Source organism: Petaurus breviceps, unplaced genomic scaffold (assembly GCF_028583685.1).
Source record: "Petaurus breviceps papuanus isolate PSGF00001 unplaced genomic scaffold, PetGlider_PUasm1.0 91023, whole genome shotgun sequence".
Taxonomy (NCBI): Eukaryota; Metazoa; Chordata; class Mammalia; order Diprotodontia; family Petauridae; genus Petaurus; species Petaurus breviceps.
The window spans coordinates 1,306,959-1,324,965 of NW_027187398.1; the positions used below are offsets into that span (position 1 = coordinate 1,306,959).

Genomic DNA, 18,007 nt, shown 5'->3' on the forward strand with positions numbered 1-18,007 from the left:
CAGTTTTCTAGAAATTGTCAGACCTTGTACTCTGCTGGCAGAGACCTTCAGGAGCTGAAGTTCGTATCTCATGTGGCAATGAGGGATTTTGATGCATCTGTAGCATCTGCATTAGAGAGAGTTTTCATTGATATAAAGATGCAGAACATTTGAGATTAGCACAGTCCCTTACTTGGGCAAGTCATTTCACCTGTCTTAGCCTGTTTCCTCATGGATAAAATGGGGAAATGAATAACTACCTTCGAAGAGTGGTTAGGAAGAAAGTGATTTATAAACCTCCCTCCAAGTGCTATATAAATGTGAGTCACTACAGAGCATTCAAATCATATGGTTCAGAGGATTTCTTGTTTAGAAGATTTTACATTATGTTCTTTAGCTGAAAATTAAAAACCAAATTTTTGAAGTATAGTCCAGTTGCCTTCCTCTCTGGGCATAAACTGAACCATAAAAAAGATATTCAGATGGTTCCCAATGTCCTTTAATTTATTCTAAATCTTTTTTGTGCTTAACTTAAATCCTTATCATAATTTAGGCCACATCTATATCAGCACTATAGTGAGGTGAGTTTCCTGAATAGGAGGAAGAGATCAGGTTAAATCACATTTTCACATTTGTTAAAGTGTTCAGAGGTTTAAATGATTGATTCCAAGCAGTTTATTGCCACTGGCCACTTTATATATAATATATAATAAATGTTATATTCTGTTCAAGGTGCAGGTATGCTCCACCACTAATTATTTTCTTAAAGAGGTTCACAGTACAAGAAGGGTCTTTCAGCAATCAGTTAATTCTAAAGATAAGGAAACTGAGGCCCAGAGAGGATAAATTATTTTCAAAAAGTCACAAAAGTAGCTAGGTGGCTCGGAGGAGTGTTGGATCTGAAATTAGTAAAATCAGACAGAGTTCAAATTCAACCTCAGACACTACCAAGTGTGATCCTGGGGCCACTAACTTAAACTCTGTCTGCTTTCTCATTTGTAAAATAGGGATAATAATAGCACCTGCTTCTCAAGTTTGTTGTGAGAGTCAAATGAGTTATTTGTAAAGTGCTTTGCAAACCTTAAAGTGCTATAGAAATGCTAGCTATTACCAGTGACTATCAGTAGTGAGAAGGGATTTGAACTCAGGTACTCTTTGATTCTATATTCCTAATCTACACTGAGTCCAAATCTCGTGCTTCCCCTCTGAAGCAATACCAGAGAATCCTGGCGCACAAGGGACACGAGGGCAAGGATCAGGTCTTATTTAAAAATGAGCTTCCTACTTCCATCCACACCTAGCCTAGTGCAGGCCCCAGCCCAGTCCCCCTCCCCCCCCACCCCCCATCCACAGCAGGAGCTCAGCTGAAGGAAGGCTATGGAATGAATGAATGAATGAATGAATGAAGTGTGCAAGTCCTGACTGCAGCCTTGGCCTCAGTTTCCTAGACTGGGCTGAGTAAAAGGCGCTGGGCAGGTGCATTTGGATTTTAATCTTCGCGAGGGGTACCCACCCTTCGAAACTAGGCGGGGGCGAGCTGGCAGCTGGTTGGGCTGAGGCCGGGCCTCCGCGCCCGCCCTTCGAGGCGCAGAGGCAGTTTTCCTGAGTCACGGGGAGAGGAGGGAGGCCAGCTCGTTGGATCCCTTGCCTGCCGGGGCCCCAACCTCGGCGAGGCGATCCGCGAAACATGGGGCAGAGTGGGGAATTCCTCCCCCTCCCCCCACAGGACCCAGCCGCCGCCACCGCTTCCCGGCCCAGACCCCCGCGCTCAACGCTCTACACTGTGCCCCCCACCCCACCCCCCCGCAGCGTCGGAGCTACTAGCCCTCCCTTCCCGTATCACGTGCACCCGGAAGTGTGGGAGGGCCCCAAACCGCCCACGGAAATGACGTTGATCCACCCTAGTCGCATGATGTGGCAAAATGCAAAAAAAAAAAAATGGATGGGGGTTGGGGAGGAAAAGTGAGAGGGAGGGGAAAGTGATGAGTCCAGAAAATAGTCCTTCGGGGTCCTAGGGGACTACGGCACTGGTCAGAGCAAAGAGACGGTCTGGCTTGCGCACTGCGCTCCGTATTCCTGCGCCCAGCCGGGCGTCGTCTTTCTGGGGGAGGGGTACATAAGGCGGAGGGAGTACTTTGCACTGGGCCAGGTCGCAGTGCTCTCTCAAGGATTCTTCCGCCGGGCTCAGCCGTTTCCGGAGTCTGCGCTGCGCCCGGTTCCGCCATTGCGGCTCTCCCAGCCCTAGGAGCCTCCGCCCCCGGCCTGAGCTTGTCCGTTCGTCCGTCCGCCTGCCCACCAGCTACACCCCCCACGTCTGCACCTCCAGAGAGCAGCCTCGCCGCACCCTACCTCTCCCCCTTCCCTCCTCCTCCTCCTCCTCCCCCCCAGAGAGCCCCGGCGGCCTCAGCCCCGAAGCCCCAGTGACAGGAGGAGACAGGAGCCCCCCCCCCCCCCCCCCCCCCCGGCGAGGCTGCTCTCTGGAGGTGCAGACGTGGGGGGTGTAGCCCCTCCCCCCCCCCCCCCCCCCCCCTCGGCAGCGCCATGGCCCAGATCCTGCCCATCCGTTTCCAGGAGCATCTCCAGGTGCGGCCGCCGCCTGCCGGGACTGGTGCGGAGCCCGGGTTGGGGGGAGGAGGGGGTTGGTGCGGGGTGGGTGGCTCCAGGCCTGGCCCGCAGCTGGGGGCCCCTCTGGGGTTGGGGCGGGCGGCGGGGAGGAGGGAGGGGGCTGGGGTGAGGAAAGTGGAGACGGAGCCTTCGAAAGGGGAAGGGGGCGAGGACTGTGGCTGTGCCCTGGTGTCAGGTGCTGCGCACCCGCGGCAGGGCAGGCCCTTCCTTTTCTCCTCCGGGAGTCGCCTCTCCCACATGAGGGCGGCGGGGTGGGGGGGTTGTCACCTCCTGTTTCTCTTTTTTCTTTTGCACCCTCTTATGTTGGCGCCTGGAATGGGGGGGGGGCGTGTGTGTGTGTGTGAGTGAGTGAGAAGGAGGTGGAGGAGGAGCAGCGGCGGCAGCTTTTTCCCTCCTCCCTCTGCGGCTCCCTGCGACGGGAAGGGCACCTTTTAAAGGGGGAGGGGGAGCTGTCTGCCTCTTGCCCTCCCTTAAGCCAATGGGTAGTCCAAAAAAGGGAGCGAGATGACTTGGGCCTATGTCTTCCGGGCACACTATGGGGCCAAGGTCCTGGGGGTGGGGAGCATGTTCCCCCTCTGAATGGAGAAACTAGAAAGCGAGACTCCAGTCCTGGTTCTAGGGATCAAGGATGACTGTATGAGACGTCCAGGGGTCACTGAGGCCTGCTGGAAATTGAGGCCCGGTTAAGCGACTGTGGAGCAGGGGGCATCCTTTGGAGGTTATCTCAGAATGGAACAGGGCCCCCAGGTGGAGAGAATCTGGCTTTCGATTGACCTGCTGAGTCCCTGATTCCTCACTGTCATTTAGTTTACGAGGACCTTTTCAAATGTTAGGAGTCTATCAAACAAGGGCTTGTGTTGGGAGGTACAGTTTGAGTTGGCCCAGTGTCTGCTGGCAGGTGCTTTGTGGAAGTGGTCTAGGACAGGACTTTCAGCCTCTGTTCTTGGAACTCCCACTTTACATCAGCCTGTGTCACATTGGCTGAAATCATATCTTCCCAAATGAACAACCTGCCTGAGTTCAGGTACATCAGTTGTTTTGTTTTGTTTTAAATGGGATGGTGTTATTGATGTCAAGCAGTGATATCTATTGAACTTTTTTTTTCTCCATTCAAAGAGTATTTTTCTTAACGTTTTCTCTGTTACTACACCTAGGACCGATGAGCAAACCTGTTGGAAAAAATCTACTGTTATTTAGGCCATAGATATCTAATATTAAGCTAAATCTCTTTTTTTTGGGACATTTGTTATCTTTGCTCATATGTGCAAGACAAAAAGAGAATGTTTCATTTTTTTAACCTTTATTTAAAAAACTATTTAGAAAGACTAAGAAAACAACAATGCTTGGAACAAAACTTAGTCCAGGCTTTTCTAATGGTGAATGGGAGGAAGTACTCTATGCTGTAATAGAATGCACTTTGGCATCAAAGAGATCAAAATATTACACTTAATTTTGATGGTGGAATGAGTGAAGGAAATTTAAATGTCTTATTTTTGGGTTGAGACTTGGTTATCTTGTGAAAATTGAGGATTCATGTAGACTCTGGGAAAAAAATGAAAACTAATATTCAAATTAGATTTTCTGCGGTACAGTTTCTCACACAGATGTATGTAGAACATACTTTTTAAAAGAGCAGATGTATTTGGTTTTTTTGTTTTGTTTTTTGCTTTTTGGAGGGGGAAAGGAAGGGTAGTTTGGGGTTGGGACTTGCCCAAGGTCACATGGCTAGTAGTTTTTTTTTTTTTAATTTCAGAAGTAAAGCCCACCAGATAATCTGTTGAACCCCAATCTTCTTTTTTTCAAGTTTGGCAGTAGTAGAAAAATACCCACTAACCCACTTATTTAGTAAAAATATACTGGGTAGGAAGAAGAAAGGCTTTAAAAAATGGAAAACTAACTCCTACCCATTGACTCTCTATAGGCCAAGTATATCACCACTGAAATTTCATTTGGACAAGATAGATAAAAATAGATGCCTTGGATTTTTTTTAATGTTATTTGCAAGGCAGCTTTTAATACAGTTTTTTTGCAATGTACTTTAAAAGAATATAGGACAGTAAATTTACAACTTCAGTAATTCAGGATAATTTCAAAACACATAAGACCTAGATGAAACAGTTTATTAACAGTACTTTTGGTATAGAGGCTGTTTAACCTTTTTAAGATGTTTGGAAAAACTAACTATAACTTGATTTCTATGGCCTTAAGTTCATTGACAGGCTTTAGGTCTATCAGCAAAGGTCAATTTATTTAATTATCATGAGAAGACATTCCAAGGATTGGAGAGAGGTGGTCAATCAATTTGACTACTTATATGTAAAGTTCTTTCAGGGCAGGAGGTTTCCTTTACGGACAGAAAGTGGAAAAAAGGCATAAGTGACTACTCCAAACATTCAAACCATTGCTCTTTTAGTAGCACCTAAATTGATCTTACCTTTGACCTTTCCCTTTCTTTTCTCTGGTGAATAAAGATGTGGAATTGTGAGTTAGGTGGTAGAACTGCATATGTTTTTGCTTGCCAGAGCAGTTTAGTTTAAAAGCAGAAATCAGTAATGAATTATTGGGAGACTTCTCCTTTTTACCCTTTCAGCCCCCATAATAACTGTGTTCTCCAGTATAGGGATGTGTGTGTACCACAGTACATCCTAGGGAGGAAAGTTCCTGTGTCATTTAAATCATAGTAATGGATAATCTATTGAGATTTGAAAGTGTGATCAAAAGGGATATGGCTGATAGTTGTGAATGACCTTGTTTGACTATTATTAAGAACAGTATATTAGTTTGGAAGCCTGTAGAATTGACATTTACTAAGCCACTTAATGCTCATTCTGCTTTTTACAACATTATTTCTGATTACTGATTGGAATTGGAAAATAGATGTAGAATTAGAAAGCATCTTGGGCTTCAGCATCCTTATTTTATAGTTAAAGAATTTGTCCAAGGTTACACTAGAATTCCATTATTTTGAGAAGTTCTGTTAAACTTTGCCACCATGTTCCTTAAACTCCCTTGCATTTGACCTGATATAAAACCTACTGTTAAGCCTAAAGATGTCTTTTAAGGTTCTAGACATTGGATATGTCTTTCTTTTTCTAGAAAAATTATGACCGTGTACTAATGAATTTATCTTAATTTCTACCTGAGACTTTGGATTAATTTCGTCTTTTGCTGCTTCCTCCTTATGCCATTCTGGTTTAGGTACTAATCACCCCTGGAACATAATAGTCTCCTAACTGGTTTCCCTGTCTCCTCTCTACAATTAGTCCTTTGCATAGGTTTGACCATTTGTTTCTTGCTCTTCTGTACTCCCAATGGCCTGTAGGATAAAATGGAAGCTCTACCTGGCATTTTTGAAGCCTTATGTGTTCTGTCTTCAAGCTATATTTATAGCCTAACATAGTACATTCTGGACTACTCAGTTGTCTAATAGTTTTATCTTGTACAGACCATCTCTTTTGCCTGAAATACTACCTTCACCTTCTTACCTATCTAAATTACTTTACTTTCTCCTGGGGCTAGCTTTAGATGGCACTTCCAAGAAGTCTTGCTGGATTGCTACTACTCCATATTCATCTCAGCTAAAAATTGATCTGGCAAATTTTCTTAAATCTGTGACTGGGTCTCTTCTTGACCTTATCAAAATCTACCTTGTATCATTAATCTTTATGGCTCTCTCTGTGTGAGATCCAATGAAATAACATTGGAAATGTTTCATAAATCTTGAAGTGATATATAAGCACTATTATTATAAATTCCACAAAGATAGGGACTATTAACATTTGAATGAAATCAGGTAGAAGACCAAGGTGAATAGTTTAGAGGTATAAAGGGAACCCTAATGTGTTAATTGTCCTTTGCTGCTAAATTTGAGCTCAAAGAATTGACCTGTTCCCTAATCAGAGATTATAGTTAACTCAGTGTTGTTGAGATTTTATTAGATTTTATATGTAATCTTTTCCCCATTATTAGGCAGTCACTTTATATTTCTATCAGGTACCTCAGATCCTTCTATAAAACATATCCATAGAGGCCATATACTACAGAAGAAATAGTGTCAGCTCCGGCATTTGAAAACCTAGGTTCAGATCCTACCCCTGTTGCTTATCTTTGTGCCTTTGGTCAAGTCACTAAACTTTCATGCTTCTCGTTTTACTTCCTTATTTTACAAATGAGGAGTTTGTATTAGATGGCCTCCAAGGTCCCTTCCAACTCTGAGATTCTGGGTTGGAATGGGGAGGTAAAGAAGTGACTTTAACTGGAACAAGAGGGTATTTGAAAGGATAATATGGGTTTTTCATACTTACAGAGCTGTGGAATTGTTTTGTTATGGTAAAATTTCCTTGTACATTTCAGATGTTATACTGTTAAAAAAATACTGAAGGAGAAGCAGTTGCTTCATAAATGAAATATCATTAAGCACTTATTGTGTGTTTGGCATTGTGGCAAATTCTAGGGATAAAAATACAAAAAGCAAGAAAGATACTTGATAGATACAAGATTTGCCTTCCAAAATCTTACATTGTAATAGTTGAAGACAGTAGACTGGGAGTGGTGGCTAGGAAGGATGTTTTATAAGTTATAGGTGGTGAATGGATAAATAGAGCAATTGATTGACATGTTCTTTCTAGGAATGGTAGTGTTCATTTGATTACTGATCCTAGTGCTGGAGGTAGAAAAGGGGGAGTACTTATGGTATAACATGGTTATGAAAATGGTTGAAGAGCAGTGGTCATTGTGGTGGATCTAGGTTGGTATATTTATTTTGAGAACTCTCACCATTCATGACCACAGGGGCCCAGGATGGGAAGTAGACAGCCACATCACAGCTAAGTAGGCATAGCATGAAGTTAGCAGCAGGCAACATTTGGAGTCTAGACTTGGCTAGTTATGGAGAACTCTGACCAATAAGTATCATACACCTAATCCTGGAAGGAGCCCTGGATATCTAGTCTACCCCTACTGGATTAGAAGTTGGAAGGCCTAGTAGGTTCTAATTCTTACTCTGCCAGTTGACTAGCTTTTTGACCTTGGATGAGTCACTTAATCATGAGTCCAAATTTCCTCATCTATCGTACAAGGGAGGTAGGTAGAAAGAGGGAAGGCTATATGATTGATAAAGGCCCTTCCAGTTCTGATAGTTGGTGATAGTGAAATGGCATGGTACAGTAAAAAGAATGCTATTCTTTGAATAAGAGTATGTAGGTTCAGGTCCTTATGTCACTTAATAGTGTGTGTTTTAGAGGTCTGTTCCCTCATTTGTAAAATAAGGTATGGTACTAAGTGACTATTAAGAGCCTTTCTAATTCTAAATATATGATCTCTTTTCTGTCTTTTCTAAGTCTTATAAAATTTTTCAGAATATTCCAGTGATTTGAGTAATCTTGCTGGATATTATAATAGCATAAGTTTATGTAACAGACAGCAAAGACTTTGAAGGAGTCTAGAATATATTAGCCATAGTCTCAAACTGTATTTTTTTTTTTATAAAAAAGATAGGTAGGAATATCAGTATAGTGTTTCTTTGACAGGCTAAGGACTATGACAAAGCTTATATGTAGCTTATCTCATGATGGCATGGATCTCTGATAATTGCTAGTTTTAGGGCTTAGGAAAGAAGTGCTCATGCACTACTACATCACCCAGCCTTTCATGTTCCTCGTCTGTTCTGGGATCTGTCTGGGTTAACTGTGTGCACATAAGATACCATCTTTGCCTTGCATTTGAATTATATTACCGTGTTTCCCCGATAATAAGACCTATCCCGAAAATAAGCCCTCCCCTTACTGTGTAAGATTCCTCTAAAATAAGCCCTCCCCCCAAAATAAGCCCTATTGAGATTGCTACTGTAGTGAAAGTGATACCCTGCGCTACACGCTACATTACGGTACCCTCTGTATGCACCGTCTCCCCCTCCCCCCGAGTGAAACGCACGCTGCTCTCCGAGCTGCATCCGATCAGAGCTGCAGCAGTGAGTGCGTCATCCTGTTCTTTATTGAATTCATTATTGAATAAAGGTACATTTTTTTGTTCACATTTACCTGTTTATTAAAATTGCTGTCAATGTTCATTAAAATAAGCCCTCCCCTGAAAATAAGCCCTCTGGTGTTTTTCTGTCCAAAAAAATAATAAGACAGTGTCTTATTATTGGGGAAACACGGTAGTGCTACTTAAATTAATCATGACAGCTTTGATATAACACATTATTTTGAATGGTGGTTACCCAGGGTTGTACTTTGGAAAAGAAAATGTCAGCAACTGCCACATGCTTGGTGAGTGAAGATAATAGGACTCTTAAGTTGGTCTGTATTTAAACAGAAGTGTTGGTAGACAGGTGCAGGAAGAAGGTCAGGCTATTCTACAGGGAGGTCTTTATAGGTCCTTTTTGGGGAAAGATGGGAGAAACAATTACCAGTACAGAAGGAAAGTAGACTCTTTAGAAGTGACATAGCAGAATACTGCCTACTTCTACTGTGTTCTTTTTTTTTTTTTTTTTTTTTAAAGCAATCGGGGTTAAGTAACTTGCTCAAGGTTACACAGCCAGGTGTTTCTGGGTGGGTGCTAAGTGTCTGAGCCCGGATTCGATCCCCAGATTCGGTCATCCCGACACTGGAGCTGGTGCTCTTACTCGCTGTGCTACCTGGCCACCCCTACTGACTGTGTTCTTAATGCTCATCATTAAGAGAAAAGCTAATCTATAGTCAGTTTCTAATTTAATTTTGATCTTGTGATTTTAAAATAAAATTATAGTTCCCAAAAGAACCTATGAAACCTACATAATGATGCTAAATGAACAGAAAACTTTTGTTAGTATTTTGTAAATGCTCTTATGAAAGGGTTTACTTTGTCTTCTTCCCATAGACAGAACTATGAGTTCATTGCTTAATCTTTGTATGTGGACCTTCATGTTAAATGATAGGGGCACTCTCCTTAAATCTGATAAGTTTAACAAAAGTTCCTTAAACACTTAATAAAAGAGTAAATTTGCTCTAGGTGCTCCCTCCATTCTTGGCTGAGTGCTTATTGCTAATACCTTTGAAACTTTAATTTCAATGTTTAACCTATAGTGCACATCCCAGCTTTCAAACTGACTACTGACTTTGTGATATGAAATACCAAATTTAAACTTTCTCATCTTATTTTAAATTAACAAGTGTTTATGACCTGAATTTAGCAATAGTTTACCCTACAGAAAAAGTCCAAATGGTAAAAGTGATCAGAAGAACTTCATAAACAAGATAGGCTCTAAGAGCAGAGGCATGGGATCTAGTATGCATAAGTATGCACATCAGCATGTCCTATTCTTAACTTGGAAAAAAAAGTCAAGAATTACATTATCTGGCAAGAATGCTTCAAGTCATTACAGTCACTGAAAGTATTTGATTTTCTTCTTTCACTTGAAGAGGGAATGGTGTGAACAGAGACATATTAGTGGGACTCAATCAGATCCTACCCCCTTAAGTAAAATTCTCTCCTCCACCTCCATACCAGATTATGTAATAGGTTCACCCAGTATGACAGATTGGTCACAAATCTATGGAAAACCAGGACAGAAACAGTAATACTTCCATGAATAAACAGGTAAATAAGGTCCTCAAGTTTTTAGGGAAAAGCATTTTTTAAGGACTGTTTTTGTATATGGAAAGAGACTATTAATTTGAATTTTTTTTAATTTAAAATTTTCTTGGAGAAATGAGATTTTGAACTTGAGGTAAATAACTCCCTTTCATTTCATCAACATGTGTTTCAGTGAAGTGCTAATTGTATTTAGAGGTATAAATCAAACTTATTGACTTTCTAACTAGTAAGTTCTGTTGCTTTTAGCTGACATACTGGTAGCCACAAGGCATATAATCTTTTTTTTTTTTTTTAAAGCAATTGGGGTTAAGTAACTTGCTCAAGGTTACAGTTATTTCTGGGTGGGTGCTAAGTGTCTGAGCCCGGATTCAATCCCAGGTCATCCCGACTCTGGGGCTGGTGCTCTTACTTACTGTACCACCTGGCCGCCCCTAAGCACATAATCTTGATGTGATAAGAATGCTGAGTCTTCTGAATGTCCAGCTGTACTGTTTGTTATACCACTTATAAAATAATCATTGTTTGTCGGTTAGGTAGTTTGAAAACAATAAAATTACGTTTAATTAATTGCTTAGGCCATTTTTATGTACTCAGAACTCAGTTGTCCTCCCTCCTTCCTCATTTCCTCCTCACCCTATACTTGCTAAAGTTAACAGTGTGTCAGTACTAGCTGTGAGGCATGATTGCTGTTTTGATATTTTCTTTCTATAGAATTTTCAAACCCAGGGCCTGTGGTGACAAATGTTTAGTTTATTTAAGACTTGTGAAGCATATTAAAATTTTCTTTTTGGATAGGGAGAAAATCATTAGAAGTACGTGGAATTATTTCAGAGTATTGTAACCTGGATCCTAACATTTCTTTTGAATAAATTCTCAGGATCTTTTTACATCCAACTTTTTTTTTCTAGTTACTAAATTTTACCTTTCATCTTAAAAAAAAATGCCACCAGCAATTCCCAATCTCACTTAGTCTAATCCTCTTTAGCTACTTACTGTCTTATGTACTCCTAGAAAGAGCCTGCTAAAATATCATGAAATACAAGTACTATTTGGGTATGACATTGAAAAATATATGGCATAAGCAAGTAAAGAGGTAAGTGTCTTTGTCTCCCTTAGCCCTCTATGTGTGTGTATCACCGCTAGCTGAAGAGAGACCTACTTCTCAAGACTAAAATACCCTTTGGTCAAAAATATGTGGAGACTATACTTTCCTTCTACAACCTTCAAAGACATTTTGAAAGTTTTTGGTCTTCCAGCTTTAAATATCTCTTTCCTTTTTCTTCACCTCTCTTTTTGGGGGCCAGACCTGTAATTTCATTAGTGTAGGAGATACCTGGTGAGGAAACTCATTCTCCTGATGAAAACTCATCACTGTTCTGCAGTTGTGACTTGCCCTGGGTCACACAATGTGTGTCAGAGGCAAGGCTTAAAAACCTAGGCCTTCCTTAATCCAACGCTGGCTCCCCCCATTCACTCTGCCATGCTGTTTTAGAAATATTTTATAGCAATGTAGACACAGAACATTACTTGAAAGTTATTAAGGGTTATCATCTGCCATTTAAGTCTGAGTATAGCATGAAAATGTTAACATTACCCACATTAGTAGGCTGTTTGAACCACTTGATAAGAATTGCTTCCATGTCAGAAGAGAAGATGTAAGTTCCATTCACTGAATCTACTCGAACTTTTTTGATACTAAACCCATATAGAAAATCTTGCTGTGGATACAAGACTTGATCAAAAATTAGCATTATGTAGTCTGAGTTTTGATTAGTTTTTTGCATGTGAACATTCTGTTGAATTGATTTTGCTTTCCTCTGCAAGGTCATGTCAGTGATGTGCTATCCTGTATTTCTCCTTGACTTTGCTTTAAAAACAGTCTAGTACAGTTATCCCTTCCACATTGAGACTTTTCCTATTGTTTCTATATATTGCGGGTAGGCATAAGAAATGGGAAATTTGCGGGAGCTGCAGATGACATAGAAAAGTTTAGACATTCAGATGCCTAAAATATAATATCAACATATTTTATCTATTAATGCCATAATAATTAAGATTTCTTCTCTGAAGAAATGAAAGGGAGGGTCAAAAATTTTATGAAGATTTTCAAGATTGTGGGGGAGGGACTGCGTACCTCTAACTCCTGGTTATGTGGAAGGGAAAACTGTAGTTTCTTATTCCCTAGCAAATCTATCAACATAGGATAGTCATGAGTGTGATCTATTTTCTGTGGCAGAAAGGGTTGAGTTATAGCTTAGAGTGCCAGGCTAAGAGTTGAGCCATAGAAATGCTATTGTTATGGGACTCATTAAATTTTAAATAAGTTAAATTTAAATTAAATAAGAAGCATAAATGCCCTACTTATTGAGCCTAGGAATTCAGACACCTGATTCTAATTTAGAATGACATTTAATAAGTTTTCCTTGGATTTTTTTAGAGCTCTGGGTATTAGTCTTAAACCCTCCAGTGGTACCCTGCTTTGGTCTTACAAAAATTGTTTATAAGAGGACATCAGAGTAGTCATCTAATATTCAGGCATCAGCTCAGGGGCCACCTTCTCTGTGAAACTATCCTGATCCTCTAGGGGGTTATTGGCTCTGTCTCCTGCAATTATTTTAGAATTGTCACCAGTTTTGTCCCTACAGTAGACCAGAGGACAAAGATTGCTTCATTTGTTATAAGCACTTATCAGGGTGCCTTACACATGCTTGGTACTTAATAAATGATTGGTTTTAATAAATTGCTTGATGCCTACCAAGTGGCTTTAAATGAGGCTCAAACAGTGAAGCTTAATGGTGTGATTTTTATTAGAATGTGAAGCTTCATATAGGGTTGGTAAACTTGCTCTTCTGTTTGTTATTTTGCAGGTACCTAATTTATTTTCTTTTATGAACTTGCTTAGAAATCAAACCTCCTTTCTATTTATTAGTCTCTTTAACAGGTGAATAAATGTTTGGACAGTCATTTGGGACAGGGGGGAGGATGGTGGAGGAGAAAAAATTCTTGGAGCAAGTAAATTTTCAATCACTATTGAGTGCAGCTCCAACAGAGAATTATAAGTTTAGTTCAGGTATGACATCTCATGAAATATTTCTTAATCATGCCACATCATTTTAGTGGTGTGATCCTTCAGATCTTGAGTGAATTTCAGAATTATGTGGTAGGAATTCTTTTCACTAGTTATTGCTGTCAAACTAGATGATCAAAAATACAGTATCTTTTTGAGTGGCTTTTAAAAATCTATAATACTTGGTATAGAAGCATCTAGGTTTCATAGAATAATAGAGAAAAATAATTGCTTCTCAAAAGATCTTTAATCTCTCAATTATATATGAGTATATTCCTTAAAGATACTCAGTTTTGCTGCTTGGTTAAAAGCAGCAGAATATTTAAGATATTCCTGCCTGTGAATTTGCACTTTTAGTTCCATCGAATGGTTCATGGCTTTCCAGTGTTCTATGTAAGATGAGATGCTTCAAAAGATAGTATATAGAATAGGAACAAATTTAGTTACTGCTTTTCTCATATCAAAATTCATATCCACCCTGGACTGGGGTGTCCAGGTGGCTCAGCGAGTAAGAGTGCTGGCCCCAAAGTCAGGAGACCTGGGATCAAATCTGGGCTCAGATACTTAGCACCCACCCAGAAATAACTGGCCGAGTAACCTTGAGCAAGTTACTTAACCCCAATTGCTTACCAAAAAAAAAAAAAATTCAACTGAGCAGTGTGTGTCCCTTACCTAACACTGTTAGATTAGGCAGTTAAAGGTTTCATTTGTTTCATGAAGATAATCCTCTGAGGCCTTTTCTGCTGAAAACAATGGTTGATATCCTGTTATCCCCTGAATTTAAGGAATGCTGCTTTCTCAGCATTTTTCTTCCCTTCCTTTGGAAGAACTCAGCAACTGTAGTTTCATATGATTGAATCTGCTGACTTCCAGGAAGTACTCAGTGGGATGACTACTGTCAGCACATTTTCACTGGAAGTTATAGTCAGTCTCCTGCTGGAGAATGTGGCAAGGTTGTGAAATGGAATTGTGCTGAATTAATGATTTAGGATAATTATTTCAAATACACTTATCTGCATTTTGGTATTACATTAGGTTACCATGCCATAATGTAGTAGAACCCTGAATTAAAACAAAGAATTCCAAACATTAAACCTTTAAGAAAAGGTAGCATGATATACTAGAATTGACCTCTAATTCAAAATTCAGGTCCTGTCAGCGACAATGTCTCTGTGACCCTTGGGGTAAATCACTTAATCTCTCAGTTCCCTAGGCAACTTTTGAAGCTTAAAACTTAAAATAAATTGCAAATCTGCACATGCCACGGTAGTTTCCACCAGAGGAGTTTCCTATACCAATGAAATCATAGGTTTGGATTAAAAAAACATCCCACAACTCTTGACTATTTGAGTTCTGCTATAGTAAGAGTTATTTTCATGTCTTTTGTCAAGAATCAAAAATACTTTTTCTCTTTGCAGAGAAGTTTATGACAGCGGAAATGGTATTGTTCATAATTTCGAAATAGCTATTCATAGTTCAGTTGAATTCAGCCAACACTTCCTTTACATTCTAACTATCCAGGCAGAACAAAGAGGAAGGATCTTTAAAAATGTAAAGTCTAGCACTAATTGTGAAATCGTCAGTCCAATTCTTAGTAACTGTCACAAATACAAGATGGCTACAGAGTTTAAGTTAAAGCAGCGAGTGAGTTCTTCCCTAGTATTTCTATGGATGTTTTGAATTACTAGAAATTGCTTTCCAAGAACTGGCACAATTACTGTAAAGCTCTTTTCTGATGACTTTACTTTTCAAATGTGATCATACATGGCTTAAGTGCTTCTAGTAGAAATCATTAGACTCTGAGTCAGTCCTCTTAGCACTGACAATCTTAACTATGCCATTTGTAGACACAGCTGAGATTGAATTCCAGGAAATGCCTACATGAGTTGTAGGAAGAAACTTTGCAAATTTAAAATTTTGCATGTCAAAAGATTTTGCAAGTCAGAATACTTGAGTTAATCTGAAGTAGAATATGTGGTATCCTTCCATACTCCCATTTTAAAGGGCTAATCTTGAACTAACTTCATGATGGATGTCAGCCATGATTAAAATTTTTCATATCTTCATCCTTGAATGTTGTAGTAATATTCTGTTCTCTTTGCATAAGGGTTGATTCTGTGGACCTACCAGTTTATATATACTTTTTAAGATGGTTAATTGGCCTCTGCAGGTGTTTTCAGTACAGTCCTGTAGACCAGTAGTGTTCAAGATGGAGTACATGGCCTCAACCCAAGAAGTATGTGTTCTATCAATGAATGAGAAAATGAGGCACATCCCACCTTCCCAGGAATATTGTGGGACCTTCCTCTTTATCTTTTAGTACTTCTGCGGTACAAAACTCAACCTTCCATCCTGCAGAGTCACCATTAGCCCTTCAAGGCAGTTAGAACATAAGAAAAATCCCTACCCCCTGTTTAGAAGATCACTTTGCGGTTATGGCAAGTGCCCTTTGGAAGGTGGGCTTTGTGATCTTTAAGGATAAATAGGGATGGATAGGTTGTAATGTTCATTTCAAATCTCATTATTTACCTACCCCTTTTCTCTTTTACTAACTTCTCAATTATTATCAAAGGTACCATGATCCTTTCAGTTACTAGATTACACTATTTTGGTGTTGTCCACTCTTCACTCTCTTCCCCACCCTACCCGCTTTTCAAATCTAGTTGTTTTTATACCTCCATAACATTTTGTACCTCTCCTCTTTCTGCACAGATGAGCACCACCCTAGTTCATTCTCTTTAGTTTTTACTTGGATTATTGTAATAACTTTCCGATTGGTTTCCGTCTTTAGTTTTTCTCTCTCCAGTCTGTCCTCCACAGCTGTCAGAATAATTTTCCTTGAAAATCCTCCATTTCATTGAGAATGACCATATTTTCCCCTTAAGAATTATACTCAGTTTTGCTGGGTAGGTAATTCTTGGTTTTAATACTAGCTCCTTTGACCTCTGGAATATCATATTCCAAGCCCTTCGATCCCTTAGTATAGAAGCTGCTAGGTCTTGTGTTATCCTGATTATGTTTCCACAATACTCAAATTGTTTCTTCCTGACTGCTTGCAGTATTTTCTCCTTGACCTGGGAACTCTGGAATTTGGCTATAATATTCCTAGGAGTTTTCTTTTGGGGATCTTTTTCAAGAGGCGATTGGTGAATTCTTTCAATTTCTGTTTTTCCCTCTGGTTCTAGAATATCAAGGCAATTTTGCTTGATAATTTCTTGAAAGATGGTTTGTCTAGGCTCCTTTTTTTTTTTTTAAAGCAATCAGGGTTAAGTAACTTGCTCAAGGTTACACGGCCAGTTATTTCTGGGTGTGGTGCTAAGTGTTGGAGCCCAGAAATTCGATCCCCAGGTCATCCCGACACTGGAGCCAGTGCTCTTACTCACTGTGCTACCTGGCCACCCCTAGGCTCCTTTTTTGATCATGGCTTTCAGGTAGTCCAATAATTTTTAAATTCTCTGTCCTGGATCTGTTTTCCAGGTCAGTGGTTTTTCCAGTGAGATATTTCACTTTGCCTTCTATTTTTTCATTTGTTTGGATCTGTTTTATAGTATCTTGATTTCTCATAAAGTCATTAGCTTCTGGTTGTTCCAATCTAATTTTGAAGGAGCTAGTCTCATCAGTGAGTTTTTGAAATTCCTTTTCCATCTGGGCAGTTTGACTTTTTAAGGCATTCTTCTCCTCATTGGCTTTTTGGGCCTCTTTTGCCATTTGAGTTAGTCTATTTTTTAAGGTTTAATTTTCTTCAGTCAGGCTGTTGACTCTCTTCTTGATTTTCTTGCATCATTCTCATTTCTTTTCCCAATTTTTCCTCCACTTCTCTTACTTGGTTTTCAAAATTCTTCTTGAGCTCCTCCACGGCCTGTAACCAGTTCATATTTTTCTTGGGAGCTTTTGATGCAGGAGTTCTGACTTCATTGTCTTCCTCCCATTTCATGCTTTGATCCTTTTTGTCCCTGAAAAAGGAATCTGGTAGGATTCCGTTTCCTATGCTTGCTCATCTTGCCAGTCAATTACTTGACTTTTGTGCTCTTTGCCATGGTAGAACTCTGCTTTGAGAATGGAGATAGCTTTGTCCTAAATTGCTGGGGTTTTTGCAGCTGCCTGAGCAGTTTGGAGGGTGTCCTCTCTGCAGCCCCCCACAGGCTCTGGTACCTGGCCCCACATCCCAGAATCACCACCCAAGACCGTGATCCAGATCCAAGCAGGTCAAAGCAAGAGTGATTACCATCTGAATGGTCACTTGGTCCCCCTACAATCTGTAGGCCATGCCCCATGCCACTTCTTGCTCTGGGGGCAAGGGCTGGATTGTGCTCTTCTGTCCACCCCTGTTCCAACAGAGTTCCACACTGACCTTTTACTTTGTCTTTAGCGTTTATGGGTTGAGAAGTCTGGAAACCACCACAGCTGTTGGTGCTTCACTCTACTGAAGTCTGCTCCAGTGTCCCTTGGTCGGGGCTGCCCTGGGGCCAAAACTGCACAGCTCATGTGAGGCTGGGCTCAGCTCTCAGTTTGGTGCTGTACACCCTTGCTGTGGGCCTTCTGGGCTGCCTTCAGAGGGAGATTTGTTTCTGTCTGTCACTTTGTGGATTCTGTCAAATTTTCGTAAAGGAAATATGTCACTTCCCTCCTTAGTAGTAGTTTAGTAGCTCCCTGTTAAACTTTTTGATCAAATATTACTTCATTTTTATCTTACCTTTTAAAAAACTTCTTACATAAGCTTATATGGTAGCATATATAAATCTTTTACAAGTAAAGGTATAC

The 18,007-nt window shown here is 40.4% G+C and overlaps 1 protein-coding gene across 3 annotated transcripts in view; it reads left to right on the top strand.

Annotated features, from left to right (window-relative positions):
- The first annotated feature begins 2,494 nt into the window (after positions 1 to 2,494).
- The window catches only part of CLTC (clathrin heavy chain), an 84,410-nt gene continuing 68,897 nt past the window's right edge, over positions 2,495 to 18,007 (top strand). For 2 of the 3 annotated variants that reach the window (XM_069078209.1, XM_069078210.1), the window contains exon 1: positions 2,495 to 2,562. In XM_069078209.1, the coding sequence (XP_068934310.1) occupies positions 2,521 to 2,562 (42 nt within the window). In that variant the 5' untranslated portion in view covers positions 2,495 to 2,520. Of the gene's footprint in view, positions 2,588 to 18,007 lie in introns of all 3 variants that reach the window. The other variant, XM_069078211.1, reaches the window with a different exon arrangement.